This window comes from Anser anser (genome assembly GCF_964211835.1).
Source record: "Anser anser genome assembly, chromosome: 31".
NCBI lineage: Eukaryota > Metazoa > Chordata > Aves > Anseriformes > Anatidae > Anser > Anser anser.
The window spans coordinates 1,019,766-1,036,968 of NC_139752.1; the positions used below are offsets into that span (position 1 = coordinate 1,019,766).

Consider the following 17,203-nt stretch of genomic DNA (forward strand, 5'->3'; position numbering starts at 1 on the left):
TGGGGGACATGGGGACACGAGGAGGACATGGGGACATCCTGGATCTGTGTCCCCAAGGGGTTCCCAGTGTCCCTGGGGGACATGGGGACACAAGAGGGACATGGGGACACCCCTGCATCATGTCCCCAGGGGTTCCCAATGTCCCTGGGGGACATGGGGACACCTCTGAATCATGTCCCCAAGGGTCCCCAGTGTCCCCTGGGGGACAAGGGGACACAAGAGGGACATGGGGACATGCTGGATCTGTGTCCCCAAGGGTTCCCCAGTGTCCCTGGAGGACACGAGGACACGAGGGTGACACCGGGGACACCCCAGATCCATGTCCCTACGGGTTCCCAGTGTCCAGGGGACACCAGAGGGGCGCGGGGACACCCCCAACCCCATGTCCCCAAGGGACACGGGGACACCTCAGCTCTGTCCCTACGATTCCCCCAGCGTCCCTGGGGGACACGGGGTGGGGGGATGACAACGGGGACACCCAAGGGTCCCCTGGGGCAGCGGGGAGCTACCTATGGGTGGGGGGGGACGGGGGGGGGACGGGGATGGGGACAAGGACCCACCTGGCGTGTCACCGGAGGCCGAGGGTCCCGTGACAAAGGCAGGGCTGGCCCGCGCTACCTGACGGACAGCTAGGACGAAGAGAGACACGGGGGGGTCAGGGCCACCGGGGGTGGGGGGGGGGGACGGGGACACACTCATCCCCGTGGGAATTTGGGGGCGGGGGGGGTGGCACCGGGGGCTTGGGGACACGCCGTGTCCCGGTGGTGGCCTTGGAGGTGGCCCTATGTTGGGGGAAGGGGCCCCAACCCAAGGAGGGGGCCCGGCACCGGCTCCATCACCTGGGGGGGGGAAGGAAGGGGGGGGGAAGGTGGCCTTGGGGACACGTTGGTGGCCTTGGGGACACGTTGGTGGCCCTGTCCCTAGGTCGGCTCGGGGGAATGGGGAGGGGACACTGTGGCTCTGTCCCCCCCCCCCCCCCCTGCTTCATGTCCCTCTGGTGTCCCCCCCTGGGGTGGCCCTGTCCCCCCCCCCCGGGGTGGCTCTGTGCCCCCCAGGGATGGCTCTGTCCCCGTGTCCCCCCCCCCCCAGGGGTGACCTTGTCCCCCTGGGGGGTGGCCCTGCGCCCCCGGGGGGGTGGGGGGGTCACCTTGTCACTTTGGGGGTGACAGCGTACCCCCAGCAGTGGCTCTGTCCCCCAGAGGGGTCCCTGTGTCCCACCCTGGAGGTGGCCCTGTCCCCCCCACCCCTCTCACCACCCCCCCCAGGGGTGACAGTGTCCCCTTGGGGGTGGCCCTGTCCCCCCCAGGGGTGGCCGTGTGCCCCCCCCCCCGTGGTCCCTATGTCCCCCCAGGGGTGACCGTGTCCACCCCAGGGATCCCCATGGGACGGCCCTGTCCCCCTGCAGCCCCATGGGTGACCGTAGCCCCTCCCCATACCCCCCCCCCCCCGGGGTGCCCATAACCCCCCCCAGAAGTACCCAGAACCCCAAATACCCCCCCAGGGCTTCCAAACCCCCCCGGGCTGCCAATACCCACCATGGGGGCTAACAACCCCCCAGGGGTGCCCACAGACCCCCCCCAAGATGCCCCCAAATTCCCCCAGGGAGGCCCAACCCCCCCATAAATGCCCATAGCCCCCCATAGATACCCCCAGGCCCCATAAATGCCCATACATACACACAGCCCCCCACCCCAGATGCCCATACCCCCCCCATAGATGCCCCCATCCCCCCCATAACCCCATAGATCCCTCCCAGCCCCCACAGATGCCCACAGCCCCCCAACAAACACCCCCGTATATATATACCCCCCCATAAATGCCCATAGCCCCCAATAAATCCCCCCCATATAAACACCCCCCTATAAATACCCCCAGCCCCCAAATAAACACCCTCCCCATATATATACCCCCCCATAAATGCCCCCAGCCCCCAATACCCCCCATATATATATATATCCCCCATAAATGCCCCCAACCCCCAATAACCCCCTGATATATATATATATATATATCCCCCATAAATGCCCCCAGGCCCCCATAACCCCCCCATATATATATATATATAACCCATAAATGCCCCCAGGCCCCAATAACCCCCCCATATATACATATATATAACCCATAAATGCCCCCAGCCGCCAATAACCCCCCCATATATATATATATATACCCCATAAATGCCCCCAGGCCCCAATAACCCCCCCCCATATATATATATATATATATCCCCCATAAATGCCCCCAGCCCCTAATAACCCCCTGGTATATATATATATATAACCCATAAATGCCCCCAGCCCCCAATACCCCCCCCATATATATATATATATATCCCCCATAAATGCCCCCAACCCCCAATAACTCCCCCATATATATATATATATCCCCCATAAATGCCCCCAGCCCCCAATACCCCCCCCATATATATATATATCCCCCATAAATGCCCCCAACCCCCAATAACCCCCCCATATATATATATATATCCCCCATAAATGCCCCCAGGCCCCCATAACCCCCCCATATATATATATATCTCTCCCATAAATACCCCCAGCCCCCAATAACCCCCCCACACCTATCCCCCCCCATAATGCCCCCAGCCCTCAATAACCCCCCCATATATATATACACCCCCACAAACGCCCCCAGCTCCCAATAACCCCCCCCCAAACACCCACATCCCCCCGCCAAACCCCCAACCCTCCTCCCTCTCCCCGAAGCCCCTTCCCACATGGGTGCCCCCCCACCCCCCCACCCCAGGGGGCTGCCCCCCCCCCAGCGCGGCGGTGGGATGGCCGTGGGCACACGGAGCAGAGCAATGACATTGTAATTTCCACCTGAGCGTCGAGCAGCCGCCGCCGGCCCTCGGGGGGGTCGTGGGCGCCCAAGTGATCCCTGCGCAGCTCCTGCTCCACCAGCATCAGCCTGCGGGGCCAGGCTTCACCGGGGTCACGCTGCCACCCCCCCCCAAAAGCGGGGGGACGCGCGCCCCCCACCCACCCCTACCCCGCTGGCCTTTGGGTGGGGGGTGCCCTCGGGGACATTGCATGGGGCGGGGGGGGGGGGGGAAACGCGATGCTGCCACCCCACCACCCCAAAACCCACCCGGGGATGGGGACACCACAAACAGGCACACATGGGGATACCCCAAGGGATGGGGACACCCCCCCGGGGACAAACCCTAGGGACGTGGGGACACCCCAGTGACATGCCATCCCCCTCCCCCCCCAAGGGAGGGTGACATCCCTGGGGATAGATCCTAGGGATGTGGGGACACCCCAGTGGCACGCTGCCACCCCCCGGGGACACCCCTGGGGACAAACCCTAGGGACACCCCAGTGACACGCTGCCACCCCCCAGGGACACCCCTGCGGCAGGGTCACGTTGCCACCCATCCCAGGAACATGCGGGGACATCCTAGGGACACCCTGGGGAAGCCTTGAAGCCTTGGGGATATGGTGGGGGGACAAGGTGGGGACAATCCCAGGACACAGAGGGACGCCCTGGGGCTATGCTGCCACCCCACCCTGGGGACACCCTGGGGACACCCTGGGGACACGGGGACAGGGCCAGTGGGGTGGACCCTGGGAGGGGACAGGGGTGGTGGGGACAGGGACCCAGCCCATGGGGAGGGGACACCAGGGGACCACAAGCCACCAAGCACTGGGACCTCCTCATGTCCCCCCCCTTCTGTCCCCACGCACGGCCCATGTCCCCCCCAACCCTGTCCCCGTCCTGTCACCCCTTGTCTTGGTGGCCCTCCATACCTCATGTCCCCAGCCCCCTCCTTGTCCTGTTGTGTCCCCACAGAGGTTCCTGTTCCTCCATGTACCCCCATGTCCCCTGTGTCCCCATGTCCCTCTATGTCACCCATATCCTGCTGTCCCCGTGTCCCTCTATGTCCCCATACGCTTCATGTCCCTCTGTGTCCCCCTGTGTCCCCATGTCTGTGTCCCTCTTTGTCCCTTGTGTTGTTCTTTGTCCCCACATCCATCTATGTTCCCCATCTACGTCCCCCGTGTCCCTCTATGTCCCCTATGTCCCTCCGTGTCCTTCATGTCCTTCCCTATTCCCAGTGTCCCTCTATGTCCCCACAGCCTCCACGTCCCCCTATGCTCCACGTCCCTCTGTGCTTGCCATGTCCCTCATGTCCCCGTATGTTCTGTGTTCCTCTGTCCCCCATGTCCCTCTGTGTCCCCATGTCCTCCATGTCCCTCTGTGCTCCCAGTGTTCCTCCATGTCCCCATTGCCTCCATGTCCCTCATGTCCCTCGATGTCCACATATGTTCCATGTCCCTCTACATCCCCCATGTCCCACTACGTCCCCATATGTTCCACGTCCCTCTGTGTCCCCTAGGTCCCCCTATGTCCTCATCTGTTCCATGTCCCTCTACGTCCCCAGTGTCCCTCTATGTCCCCATATGCTCCATGTCCATCTATGCTTCCCACGTCCCTCTATGTTCCCCATGTCCCCCTGTGTCCTCATATGTTCCATGTCCCTCTGTGCCCCCATGTCCCTCTGTGTCCCCCGTGTCCCACTACATCCCCATATGCTCCATGTCCATCTATGCTTCCCACGTCCCTCTATGATCCCCATGTCCCCCTGTGTCCTCATATGTTCCATGTCCCTCTGTGCCCCCATGTCCCTCTGTGTCCCCCGTGTCCCACTACATCCCCATATGCTCCATGTCCATCCATGCTCCTCATGTCCCCACGTTCCATGTCCCTCTGTGCCCCCCTGTGTCCCCATGTGTTCCATGTTCCTCTGCATCCCCCATGTCCCCCTATGTCCCCATATGTTCTATGTCCCTCTGTGCTCCCATGTTCCTCTATGTCCCCATGTCCCTCTATGCCACCCTGTGTCCCCATATGTTCCACGTCCATCTATGTCCCCCATGTCCCACTACGTCCCCATATGTTCCATGTCCATCTGTGCTCCTTATGTCCCCATACGTTCCATGTCCCTCTACTTCCCCCGTGTCCCCCTATGTTCTATGTCCCTCTAACCCTCCCATGTCCCCCTGTGTCCCCATATGTTCCACGTCCTTCTACACCTCCCATATCCCCCTATACCCCCAACGTCCCCCTATACCCATCTATCCCCCATACCACCTATGTCCCCCCTCCCATATCCTCAAGCCCTCCTATCCCTCTCCATCCCCACACCCCAACACCCCCCCGAAATCCCCCCGCCCCCCCCCGGCCGGGTCCCTCCCTCACCTGCCGATGATGCTCTTGATCTGCGAGTCCTTCTCGGCCTGCTGCTGCCGCAGGCGCTTCTCACTCTGCTCCAGGCGGTGCTGGTACTGCAGCAGGATGCGGCTCGTCTGCTCCTCCTGCGACACCAGGCGCCGCTCGTACTCCTCCAGCTTGCGGTTGGACATGTGCAGCCGCTCCTTCAGCGAGTGGATCTCCTCCTCGTACTCCTTCACCTGCCACAGCACACACTGCAGGGCGCCTGGGTCCACCCCCCCACCGCCGCCACCACACCCAGGACCCCCCCAGAAGCAATACCCGGGCGCCTGGGTCAAACCCGTGGAAATGGTTGGGTCAACTCCGTGGGGACATCTGGGTCAACCCAGTGGGGACACCTGGGTCAACCCCATGGAGACTCTTGGGTCAACACCCTGAGGATTCTTAGGTCACCCCATGGGGACACTTGGGTGAACCCCATGGGGACACCTCGGTCGACCTCATGGGGACACTTGGGTCAACCGCATGGAGATGCTTGGGTCAACCCCATGGTGATGCTTTGGTCAACCCAATGGGGACATATTGACACCTGGGTCAACCCCATGGGGCTATATGGACACCTTGGGTCAACCTCACTGTGACACATGGATGCCTGGTCAACCCCATGGGGACACCTGGGTCAACCTCATGGGGACACCTTGGGTCCTCAGGACCCCTGCCACCCTAAATGCTCAACCTCTATGTCCCCATGTCACCCTAAAAACCCAGACAGCCGCACGCCCAGAACCTGGCTCCATCACGGTCACCTCCTACAACGTGGGTCACCCTAAACCCCAAACTCTTGGATCCCTGGGACCCGCCTCACCCTAAAACCCGCCCCCCCAGGGTCCTCGCCCCCTTGTCACCCCCCAGGACCTGGTGCTGGGTCCCGCGGGTGGCCCTACCCGGTCCAGCCGGCTCTCGTCCATGGACTTGGAGTACTCCTTGAGCTTGTACTCCTCGCGCTCGATGTGGGAGCTCTCGATGTCGGCCGAGAGGTGCGGCATGTTGGACACCCAGGCCACCGTGCGCTCGGCCGCCGGCATCACCGGGTTCAGCGTCGACGGCGTCTGTGAGGCCTGGGGGGAACACAAACGGGATGGGACCCCCCCACCCTGTGTCCCCATCCCCACCATGTCCCCATGTCCACCCCATGTCTCTCATCCCCACTGTGTCCCCCACCACCCCCGTATCTCCATGCCCCTATCCTATGTCCCCCATGTCCCCGTATCCCCATGTTCCCACCAGACCCCATGTCCCCATGTCCCAGTAGTCCCATGTCTCTCATCGCATGTCCCCATCGTGCCCCCCACGTCCCAGTATCCCTCCATGTCCCTATATCACCCCCCATCCCAGTTGTATCCCATGTCCCCATTATGTCCTCCATGTCCCCACCTCCCCATGCCCCCCATGTCCCCACTGTGTCCTGTCTCCCCCCATGTCTCTGTCTGCCACATCCCAGCTGTCCCCCATGTCCTCATGCCCCCAATGTCCCTATGCCCCCACCATGTCCTCCATGTTCCTATGCCCTCCATGTCCCGGCTGTCCCCTATGTCCCCATGTCCCCCACGTCCCCATCATTTCCTCTATGCCTCTATGTCCCCCATAACCCCATGTCCTAGCTGTTCCCAATGTTCCCACACCCCCTATATCCCCCATGTCCCCATGCCTCCCATGTCTCCATCATGTCCCCATGCCCCTACGTCCCCCATAGCCCATGTCCCAGCTATCCCCCATGTCCCAGCTGTCCCCCATGTCCCAGCTATCCCCCATGTCCCCACACCCCCTAAGCACCCCATGTCCCCACACCCCCCATGTGTTCCCCCCATCCCCACCTGCTTGGTGACCGGTGGCTTCATCCCAGCCACCGATGCCTCCTTGGCCAGGGAGGGCTGCCGGGACCGGGGGGGCCCATAGGTGGGCTCAGGGGATGCCAGCAGGTTCCCGCTGGCCGGCCGTGGTTTGGAGGGCACCCCCAGGGCCGCCGGCCCCTGCCCCCCACCCTTCCCTGCCCGGGCTCCCCGGGGGGTGGGTGGCGGGGGGGCCCCGATGGTGATCTGGGGGGGGGCCAGGCTGTCCTGCAGGGAGAGCTGCCGCCGGCTGAAGTCCCCCCCTGGCCGGGCGAACTCGTCGCTATAGCTGTGGCTGTGGGTGATGTGCTTGGGGGGAGGCGCCGCCAGCTCCTCGCTCTTGCTGTACCCGTGCAAGGGGGGGGCGAAGGGCCCCTCACTCCCCCCGCCTGCCTCGGGACGCAGGGGGCCATCGGCCGCCAGGTGAAAGAGGGGGTTCTGGAAAGAGAGGGGCACCCGCAGCTGCGGCCCCCCTGGTTCCGGCACCCCTAAACGGGGGGGAGCCAAGCTGGAGGCACTGCCCTGGGACAGGCGACCGGGACGAAGCCCCCCGCCGCCCCCTGGGGCTGGACCACCGGCAGCGGCCAGCAGCTCGGCGGGCAGGCTGGGGACGCTGTCCACGCGGCCGTCCTGGAGGTCCAGCATGGAGACGCTCTTGCCCACCCCCAGAGCTCGCCCCCCCTCCGGCTCCGTCAGGTCCGAGCTGCTGGTGCAGTAAGCGGGCGAGGAGCGGGCGAGGGGGGGGCGGCTCAGCACCAACACCTCTGGCGGCCCCTTCTCTTGCGGCGGGGAGGGCAGGCGCGGCACCTCCATGGAGCTGGGGAGGGGGGCAGAGGGAAGGGTTGCGGGGAAGAGGGGGGAAAACCACCGGGGGGGTCCCCAGGGAGGGTGGGAGGGAGAGGAGGGATGGAGCTGGGTCCTCTTGGGGTGGGGACACACCCCAGGGATGGCCCAGATGGAGGTCTTCAGGCGGTACCCATCCACGTCCCATCCTCACCCCATCTCCATCCTCGTCCCAGTCCCATCTCCATCCTCGTCCCAGTCCCATCTCCATCCTATCCACATTTCTACTTCATCCCTGTCTCCAGCCCCATCTCCAGCCCCATTCTCATCCCCATCCCATCCTATTCCATCCCCATCCCATCCCCATTTCTACCTCATCCCTATGTCCATCTCCATCCCCGTTCTCATCCCCAACCCTTTCTATCCCATCCCCCTCTCCAGCTCCATCTCATCCTATTCCATCCCCAGCCCCATCCCATCCCCATTCCCACCCCCAATCCCATCTCCATCACCATCTCCAGCTCCATCCATTTCTAGCCCATCTCCAATCCCATTTCCGTCCCCATTCTCATCCCATCTCTATCCCCAACCTCAACTCCATCTCTATCCCATCCCATCCCATCCCATCCCATCCCATCCCTATCCCCATCCCATCCCATCCCCATCCCTATCCCTATCCCATCCCTATCCCTATCCCATCCCATCTCCATCCCCATTTCCGTCCCATCCCACCCCATCACCCACCTGTTAAGGCCCCGCACCATGTAGGACTGGAGGTCAACAGAGCTGTGGGGACAGACAACAGGTGACGACAGGGACCCCCACGGGGAGCAGGGGACACGCCGGGTGACACAGGGGGTAACCGGTGGGGACACCACAGCACCGTGCTGGGATACCGTGGCTGGGGGGGGAACGTGGGGCAGGATGTGGTGGCACCCATGGGGAAGTGGGGGGACACGGAGGGACCTCTCGGGGGTCCCCACCTGTTGAGGTCACGGACGAGGTAGGGCTGGAGGTCGGCCGAGGGTCCCCGCAGCACCAGCCCCTTGGGGGGCAGCCGCTCCCCCTGGCTCGGCTGCCGCTGCAGGTGGGGGTTGCGCAGGGCCACGCTGATGTCCGTCAGCAGCCGGGGCAGCGGGCCCAGCTTCAGCAGGGCCTCCTGGGAAGGAAGTCATCCATGACTCCCCCTTTCCCCCACAAATCCCACCCCCCCAGAACCCCAACGACCTCCTCCCTGGGAGGGCATGGGTTGATGGGACCCCCAGTGACCTCCCCTTGGGGGACACACAAGTGGATGAGACCCCAAAAGAGCTCCCTGGGGAATGTGGGCTGGTAGGACCCCAAAACGACTTCCTAGAGGGGGGCACGGGATTCCAGCATGGCCCCTGAGGGTTGCACGGGTGGTTGGGACCCCAAAATGTCCTCCCAGTGGTAGCCAGATGTCCCAGACCCCAGAACATCCCACAGGGTGGACCAAGACACCCAGGTCACCGATGGCCACCCAGGAGAGGACCAAGGCACCCAGGTCCCTGATGACCACCCAGGAGAGGACCAAGGCACCCAGGTCCCTGGTGACCACCCAGGAGAAGACCAAGGCACCCAGGTCCCCGATGACCACCCAGGAGAGCACCCAGATGTCCCGGGTACCTTGCTGAGCTGGGACATGACCTCCCAAAGGAGGGCGTGCAGGGTGGAGAGCTCACGGCCCAAGTCGATGTAGCCCTCGAAGCTGGTGCTGTTGGTGAGGGTGTCCAGGTTGGAGATCTCGTAGAGGAACTGCTGCATGCTGGTCCATTCCAGCTCCAGGAATTCATTCATGAAGGCCATGTACTCCTCCTTGCTGCCAAACCTGCAGGCGGGCGCTCAGAGGGGTCCCCACTCTCCCCACTACCAGCTGGCCCCACCGCTGGCCCTGTGTGCCGCTCTCTGTCCCTTCTGTCCCTCCGGCTTCCAGTCGTCTGGTCATAAAGCCATGTCTGACCTTCATCCAGCTCCTCTTCCATTTGTTCTCCATCCATCTGCAAACTCTTCCCTCTGTCTTCCATCCATCTTTCTTTCATCCAACCCATCCATAAGTCTTTTCATCCATACCTAAGTCCATCCATCCATCCATCCATCCGTCCGTCCATCCGTATCATACCCATCTGTCCATCTCCCCTCCATCCACCACCTCACTCTTCTTCCACGCATCATCCATCAACTCATCCATCTTCTCATCCATTCATCCATAACTCGTCCATCTTCATTCTGTCTATTCATCTTCTCCATCAACTCATCCATCTTCTGCCTGTTCATCTTCTATACTCATGCATCTTCTGCCTGTTCATCTTCTATACTCATCCATCTTCTCATCCGTTCACCCAATAACTCGTCCATCTGCATTCTATTTGTCCATTTTCTGTCCACCAACCCATCCATCTTCTGTCCATCATCCATCTACTCACCCATCTATCTTATCTCCATCTGTCTGGCTTCCCTCCATCCAGCTCACCCATCTTCTCTCTATTTGTCTTCCCTCCATCCAACTCATCCATCCATCTGCCAAATCTCTCATCTACCTTCCACTCATTATCCATCAACTGGTCCATCCATATTCCATACATTTACCCATCTTCTGTGCATCCAGCTCATCCTTCCATCCACCCACCCACCCACCCATCCATCCATCCATCCATCCATCCATCCATCCATCCATCCATCATCCTTCCATCCATCATCCTTCCACCCACCCACCAACTCACCCATCCATCTTCCCTTCGTCTACCTACCAATCCATCCAAGCACCATCTACCCGCAGACCTTCAGATCCACCTTCCCTCCATTCTCCACCCATCCATCCGCTGTTGCCCACCACCATGCCTCCCCGCTCCCCTCTGGGTTCTCACTTGGTGAAGTTGGCCAGGTTCTGGATGACCTTGGCGATGAGGGTGAGGGTACGGGCAGTCTGCTCGTCAGGGTACTCCTGCATGAGGCCGAAGAGGCTGGGGGACATCACGGCGGGGCAAAGGAACCGCAGGAAGAGCGAGGCACTGATCAGCCGGTCGGCGATGTCCTCGCGGCCCCGCTCGGCGCACCGCAGCCGCCATGAGGCGAAGACCTCCTTCAGCTCCCGTGGGAACACGCTGCGCCAGGGAGGGACATGGTCAGGATCCCGCGGTGGGGACACCGGGGGATGTCCCCAGCCCCGAGCAGCCCCGGGGACTCACCAGTGCGAGTTGACCACCTTGCAGAGGGCGAGCTCGCAGCACATGCGGAGGTTGGCCTGGTGGTCGGCCAAGGTGGAGGCCGAGCACTTCATGGGGTCAACCTCGCAGTTCTCCTCTGATTCGTACAATGCCCGGATGAACTCGCCTGCGGGGGGACGGGGACAACAGCAGGGATCACCCCACTGTCCCGCAGCCAGGCCACCCCGCTGGGGACATGGCCCCAAGAAGGGACAACTTGGTTGTCCCACAGCCAGACCACCCCACTGGGGATATGGCCATGAGAAAGGACCACCATGCCCATGGGGACGTGATCTAAAGAAGGGACCACCCAACCTTTCCATGACCACGACAGTGGGGGGACAGCCGTGAGAAGGAACCACCAAACCATCCCATGGCCATGCCAGTGAGGACACTTCTATGAGCAGGGACCAGGGACCTCCCAACCATCCCATGGCCAGGCCACTCTAGTGGGGACACGGGTACGACACAGGACCATCCAACCATCCCCTGGTCATGCCAGTAGTGTCATGGCCATGTATGGGGACAACTCACCGTCCCACCGCCATGCCAACGGGGCCCTGCCTGCAACAAGGACCCCAAGCACTGGTGGGGCTCACCAATGGCATCCTTGAGGTATTTCTGGCCGATGAGTTTCAGGTACTCCTCTATGGCTTTCGTGGCGAGGGTGTTTTCCCGGAAGATCAGATGCTCCCGGTCCATGAAGCGATCCACCTCCGTCATGGCCATGTCCGACAGGAAGTCCTGCCCATGGCCGTCAGGGCAGCCCAGCGCCCGCCCGCACCCAGCCCACCCTCCCTGCATGTTTGTGTCCCACCTCCATCTTCTGCCCAGCCAGCCAGCCCTCCGTTCTCCATCTCTCTGTCCTTTGTCCCCATCCTTCTGTCCTCTATTCAGCTGCCATCCACCCATCCATCCATCCATCCATCCATCCGCTGCCCATCCATCTGTCCTGTCCTCCATCTCTCATCCATCTGTACTCCACCTGTGCTCCATCCATCATCCATAAGCCCATCCATCCTTGCTTCATCTGACCTGTATTCATCCCTCCATCCATCTTTCTTCTACCCATCCATCCTCCATCCACTCATCCATCCTTCACGTGCCTGTCCTCCATTCATCCTCCAGCTGTTCTCCATCCAACCTCCATCCATAATCATTTTTCCCTCATCTGTCCGTCCTTTGCCATCCCTCCTCCCTCCATCTTCCATGGGTATGCTCCATCCATCCTCCATCTGCCATCGTCCTCCATCACTCCTTTGCCATTTATTTTCCATGACTCTGTCCTCCATCCATCCTCCATCCCTTCTCTATCCATCCATCCTCCAACCCTCCTGTCTGTCCAGCCATCTTTCCATCCATCCTTCATCCATCCCCCATCATCTAACCATTCTCTTCTATCCATCCTCCACCCAGCCAGCCAGCCTCCATCCCATCATCCATCCATCCTCAATCCATCCATTAGTCCTCCACACATCTGTCCTCTATCCATCATCCATCCATCTCCCTATGCCTCCCCTCCATCCCTCCTCCATCTTTCCATCCATTCTTCCATCCCTCCATCCCTCTTCCATCCATCCATCCATCCATCCATCCATCCATCCATCCCTCCCTCCCTCCCTCCCTCCCTCCCTCCCTCCCCCCCTCCTCCATCCATCCATCCATCCATCCATCCATCCATCCATCCATCCATCCATCCATCATCACTCCTCCATCCCTCCGCCATCCGTTCTCCACCCCTCCCTCCGTCCTCCACCCCACCTTAGCCTTGCCGGTGCTCTGCAGGATGTGCACCAGTGCACAGGCCACCTCCTCCTTGCTCTTGACGCTGAGCACCGGCTCAAGGACGGCACAGAGCATCCGGTAGTTGTTGGTGACGTACTCGGCGAACTCCTTGTAGAGTTCCATCGGGAGGATGCTCATGGTCTGGAAGCGGCTCTTGACGCGCAGGGCCGGGCAGCCGGCCTTGCTCTTGCTGCCGCTGGGCTGGCTGAGCGGGTACCACTGCTCGGCGAAGTGCCGCCCGGTGACGCTGGCGATGGGGATGCTCACCATCCCCACGTAGTTGCTCTTGTCCTTCTTGCGCTTCTTGTCGGTGTCCTTGTAGAGGTGCAGGCGGATGGTGCGGACGGCCGGCAGGTTGTTGAACTCGAAGTGCTCGCCCCAGAAGACGTTGTCGGTGCGCGCCTTGCTGGTGGTGCGGGCGTAGAGCATGTCGTCCAGGCACAGCTCGCAGTAGTAGCGCTTCTTGGGGGGCAGGTCCCGCGCCTCGATCACCCATAGCTTCAGCACGTTGTCCACCCGCCGGCTGTTGTCCTGGGGAGGGAAGGGGGAGGGACAGCTGGGGATGAGCACGGCTGGGTGTGGGGCATGGGGTCACCAGGTGACCATCCTCATCTTTACCTGATGGCCAGCTCCACCGGTGACCGTCTGCACCCCCACTAGGTGACCATATCCATCCAGGCCACGTGACCATCCCCACCAGCTGACCAGCTCCATTCCCACCAGTTGGCCATCCCCACCAGGTGACCATCTCCAGCCCCACTTGTTGACCACGTCCACCACTTGACTATCTCCATTCCCACCAGGTGACCATCTCCATCCTCAACAGTTGATCATCCCCATCCCCACCAGCTAACCATCCCCACCAGGTGACCAGCCCCAGCCCCCCTTATTGACCATCCCCAGCCCCAGTTGTAGACTATCCCCACCAGTTGACCATCTCCATCCCCACCAACTGACTATCTGCAGCCCCCCTTGTCGACCATCCCAACCAGTTGACCATCCCCTTCCCCACCAGGTCACCATTTCCACCAGTTGACCATCTCCATCCCCACCAGTTGACCATCTGCAACCCCCCTTGTCGACCATCCCCACCAGTTGACCACCCCCATCCCTACCAGTTGACGATCTCCAGCCCCCGCCGTCAACCAGCCCCACCAGTTGACCATCTCCATCCCCACCAACTGACTATCTGCAGCCCCCCTTGTCGACCATCCCAACCAGTTGACCATCCCCTTCCCCACCAGGTCACCATTTCCACCAGTTGACCATCTCCATCCCCACCAGTTGACCATCTGCAACCCCCCTTGTCGACCATCCCCACCAGTTGACCACCCCCATCCCTACCAGTTGACGATCTCCAGCCCCCGCCGTCAACCAGCCCCACCAGTTGACCATCTCCATCCCCACCAATTGACCGCCCCCATCCCCACCAGGTGACCATCCCTGCCAGTTGACCACCCCCATCCCCACCAGTTGACCACCCCCACAGAGGAGGTCGACCACCCCACCTTGTTGGGCTTCACGGCCCTCTGCAGGTTCTCGATCCACTTATCCCGCTCAGCAGCCGAGCGGCACGCGAAGCACTTGGTCCCCGAGGCCGTGGTGACCTGCGGGAAGGGGAAGGGACGGTGACAACGACGTGGGGGCCACCACCGCGGGGACACCGGGGGGGGGCCGGCCTTACCTCGAAGCAGAACTCCTGCCCCAGGATGCTGCTGTGGACCGCCTTGATGATGGAGTCCTCGTCCAGGTTGAGCTCCAGTGCCTCGGCTGCGCTGCTGGGGCTCAGCAGCGACTCGTGCGAGTGCGACTCCTTGAAGCTCTGCATCAACCGGGCCCTGCGGGGACGCGGGGGGGACGCTCGGGGGGACGCGGTTTGGGGTTGGGGAGGGGGGACGGCGGATTTTGGGGTAAGGGAAGGTGGTGGCGGTGGTGGTGGGGGGAGGGAGATTTTGGGGGGGGGGTTGGGGGGGGTGCCCGGGGTTGGTGGTGGCAGTGTGTATGGGGGGGGAGGGGGGTGGCATGCGAGTGGGGGGGTGGGGGGGGTGGCGGTGGCAGCGGTGGCGGCGGCGGGGGGGGGGGTACCTGGGGCATCCGCGCGGGACCTGGGGGCGCGTCCGCGGCGTCGGGACGGACAGAGAGAGACAGAGTCAGGGCTTGGGGAGGGGGGGGGACATGGGGGGGGGAGGATATGGGGAGAGGGGGGGGAACATGACGGTGGGCGCCCCCCCCCCCCCTCCATGGGCATCCGGAGAGCCCCCCACCCCCTCCCGAAGCAGACGAGGGATTCCCCGAGTGGATGCGGGACTCCCCAAAAAGGGGGGGGGGGAGGGAAACCCAGGCACGTATCACCCCAAAACGGCCCTGTGTCCCCCCCCCCCCCGGCACGGTGCAGCTGGCGCAGGTGAGCCGCCCCCGGGCGCTAAATTTATCCCCGGGGCTGCGTAAGCAGCGGCCCCGCCACGTCCCCACGTCCCCGCGGCCGCCGTCACCGTCACCGTCACCGTGTCACCGGCACCGAGCGCAACGCGGGGGCGGCGCGGATAAAAATACCCCGGCGAGAGGCGGCCCCCACCACCGGCACCGACACCACCGCAAAAAAAAAAAAAAAAACAAAACACCCGGATCGCCTGGTGCAGGGGACAGGGGAGCCCCCAGGGCGTCCCCACGGGGACGAGGACAAGGGGCATCCTCCATGGGGTGAGGGGAAGGGGGACATCCCTTATGGGGACAGGGGACATCCCTTATGGGGCGAGGGACATCCTCTATGGGGCAAGGGGACAGGGGACATCCCCTATGGGGTGAGGGGACAAGGCACATCCCCTCTGGGACAGGGGACGTCCCCCACAAAGCGGGACCAGCCCCGGGGATGAGGGATGCTATCGGCAGCAGGGGACAAGGGACGTCCCCCTTGGGGACCACCCGGCAGTATGGGGACAAGAGACCCCCCCCGGGGACAAGGGACACCCCTCAGGGGCAAGGGACACCCCTGGGGACGAAGGGACTGGAGATCCCATCCCCTCGGGGCCACCTCCTGGGGACAAGGGGCACCCCAGGGGACAGAAAACCCCCTGGGGACGAGGCAACCCACCTCTGGGGACCCAGGGCCAGGAGACCCCACCTCCTGGCTGTCATCTCCCTGGGGACAAGGGACATCCCGGGGGGGGGGACACGGGATCACCGCCACCCCCCTCTCCCCGGGGCCGTACCCCATCGATGGCGGTGACGACGGTGACGGTGACGGTGACGCTGGGCCCGGTGCCAGGCCGGATCCTGCGCCCGGCTCCCACCCACCGGCTCCGGCTATAAACGGCACCGGCGCCGCCTGCCACCTGCCCGGCCACCCGGTCCCCAAAGTGTCCCCAAAGAGGAGGGGACGTGGTAGGGACCCGCCTCAGGCAGGGACGTTGGGGACAACGGCGACATGCCCCGGATGGGGACGTTGGGGACAACGGGGACCTGCCCCACATGGGGACGTTGGGGACAAGGGGGACCACTCCACATGGGGACGTTGGGGTCAATGGGGACCACTCCACATGGGGACGTTGGGGACAACAGGGACCACTCCACATGGGGACGTTGGGGACATTGGGGACCTAACCCCCGCGGTGGGGTTGTCCCCGTGTCCAGCAGGAGGACACCCGGACCTGTCACCTCCAAACAGAGCCTGGGGACACTCGGCGCAGAGCTGTCCCCGTGCTGTCCCTGGTGCCACCAGGGGAGCGGGGCTTGTCCCCTGGTTTGGGGACACGGGGGGAACCGGACTGTCCCTACACCCACCGTGGTGCCACCCAGGGACCAAAGCTGTCCCCAACTCCACCTTGGTGGCACCCAGGGACCGAAACCGTCCCCATGCCCCGGCTGTCCCCAAACCTGCCCAGTGCCACCTGGGCAGCACAACTGTCCCCAGCTCCACTTTGGTGGCACCCAGGGACCGAAACCGTCCCCATCCCAGGGCTGTCCCCAAACCTCCCTGCTGCCACCTGCACAGCGGCACCGTCCCCACGGCCATCCCCGGCGTCCCCCAGACCAGGATGGGAGCATCCCAGGGGTGGTGACATCGGGGGGGGGGTGACATCCCGGGGGGGGGGTGACATCCCAGGGGGGTGACATCCCAGGGGGGTGACATCCCAGGGGGGTGGTGGTGTCCCAGCGGGGTGACATCCCAGGGGGGTGACATCTCAGGAGGGGGGGGTGACATCCCAGGGGGGTGACATCCCGGGGGGGTGGTGGTGTCCCAGGGGGGTGACATCCCAGGGGGGTGACATCTGGGGGGGGGGGGGGGGGGGGAACGACATCCCAGGGGGGTGACATCCCGGGGGGAGG

General features: G+C 62.9%; 1 protein-coding gene across 19 annotated transcripts in view; it reads right to left on the reverse strand.

Annotated features, from left to right (window-relative positions):
- Nucleotides 1-17,203, reverse strand: part of SYNGAP1 (synaptic Ras GTPase activating protein 1) — a 29,080-nt gene that overhangs the window by 1,963 nt on the left and 9,914 nt on the right. For 4 of the 19 annotated variants that reach the window (XM_083814592.1, XM_083814598.1, XM_083814596.1 and 1 more), the window contains 15 exons: nt 14,963-14,982; nt 14,562-14,715; nt 14,386-14,484; nt 12,854-13,408; nt 11,692-11,836; nt 11,075-11,219; nt 10,754-10,990; nt 9,516-9,717; nt 8,852-9,027; nt 8,613-8,654; nt 7,071-7,902; nt 6,141-6,314; nt 5,224-5,435; nt 2,841-2,941; nt 561-629 (listed from right to left, as the gene is read on the reverse strand). In XM_083814592.1, coding sequence (XP_083670718.1) covers nt 561-629; nt 2,841-2,941; nt 5,224-5,435; nt 6,141-6,314; nt 7,071-7,902; nt 8,613-8,654; nt 8,852-9,027; nt 9,516-9,717; nt 10,754-10,990; nt 11,075-11,219; nt 11,692-11,836; nt 12,854-13,408; nt 14,386-14,484; nt 14,562-14,715; nt 14,963-14,982 — 3,163 coding nt within the window. Of the gene's footprint in view, nt 1-560; nt 630-2,835; nt 2,942-5,223; nt 5,436-6,140; nt 6,315-7,070; nt 7,903-8,612; nt 8,655-8,851; nt 9,028-9,515; nt 9,718-10,753; nt 10,991-11,074; nt 11,220-11,691; nt 11,837-12,853; nt 13,409-14,385; nt 14,485-14,561; nt 14,716-14,962; nt 14,983-15,968; nt 16,873-17,203 lie in introns of those variants that run through there. The other 15 variants (XM_083814603.1, XM_083814604.1, XM_083814609.1 and 12 more) reach the window with 12 other exon arrangements.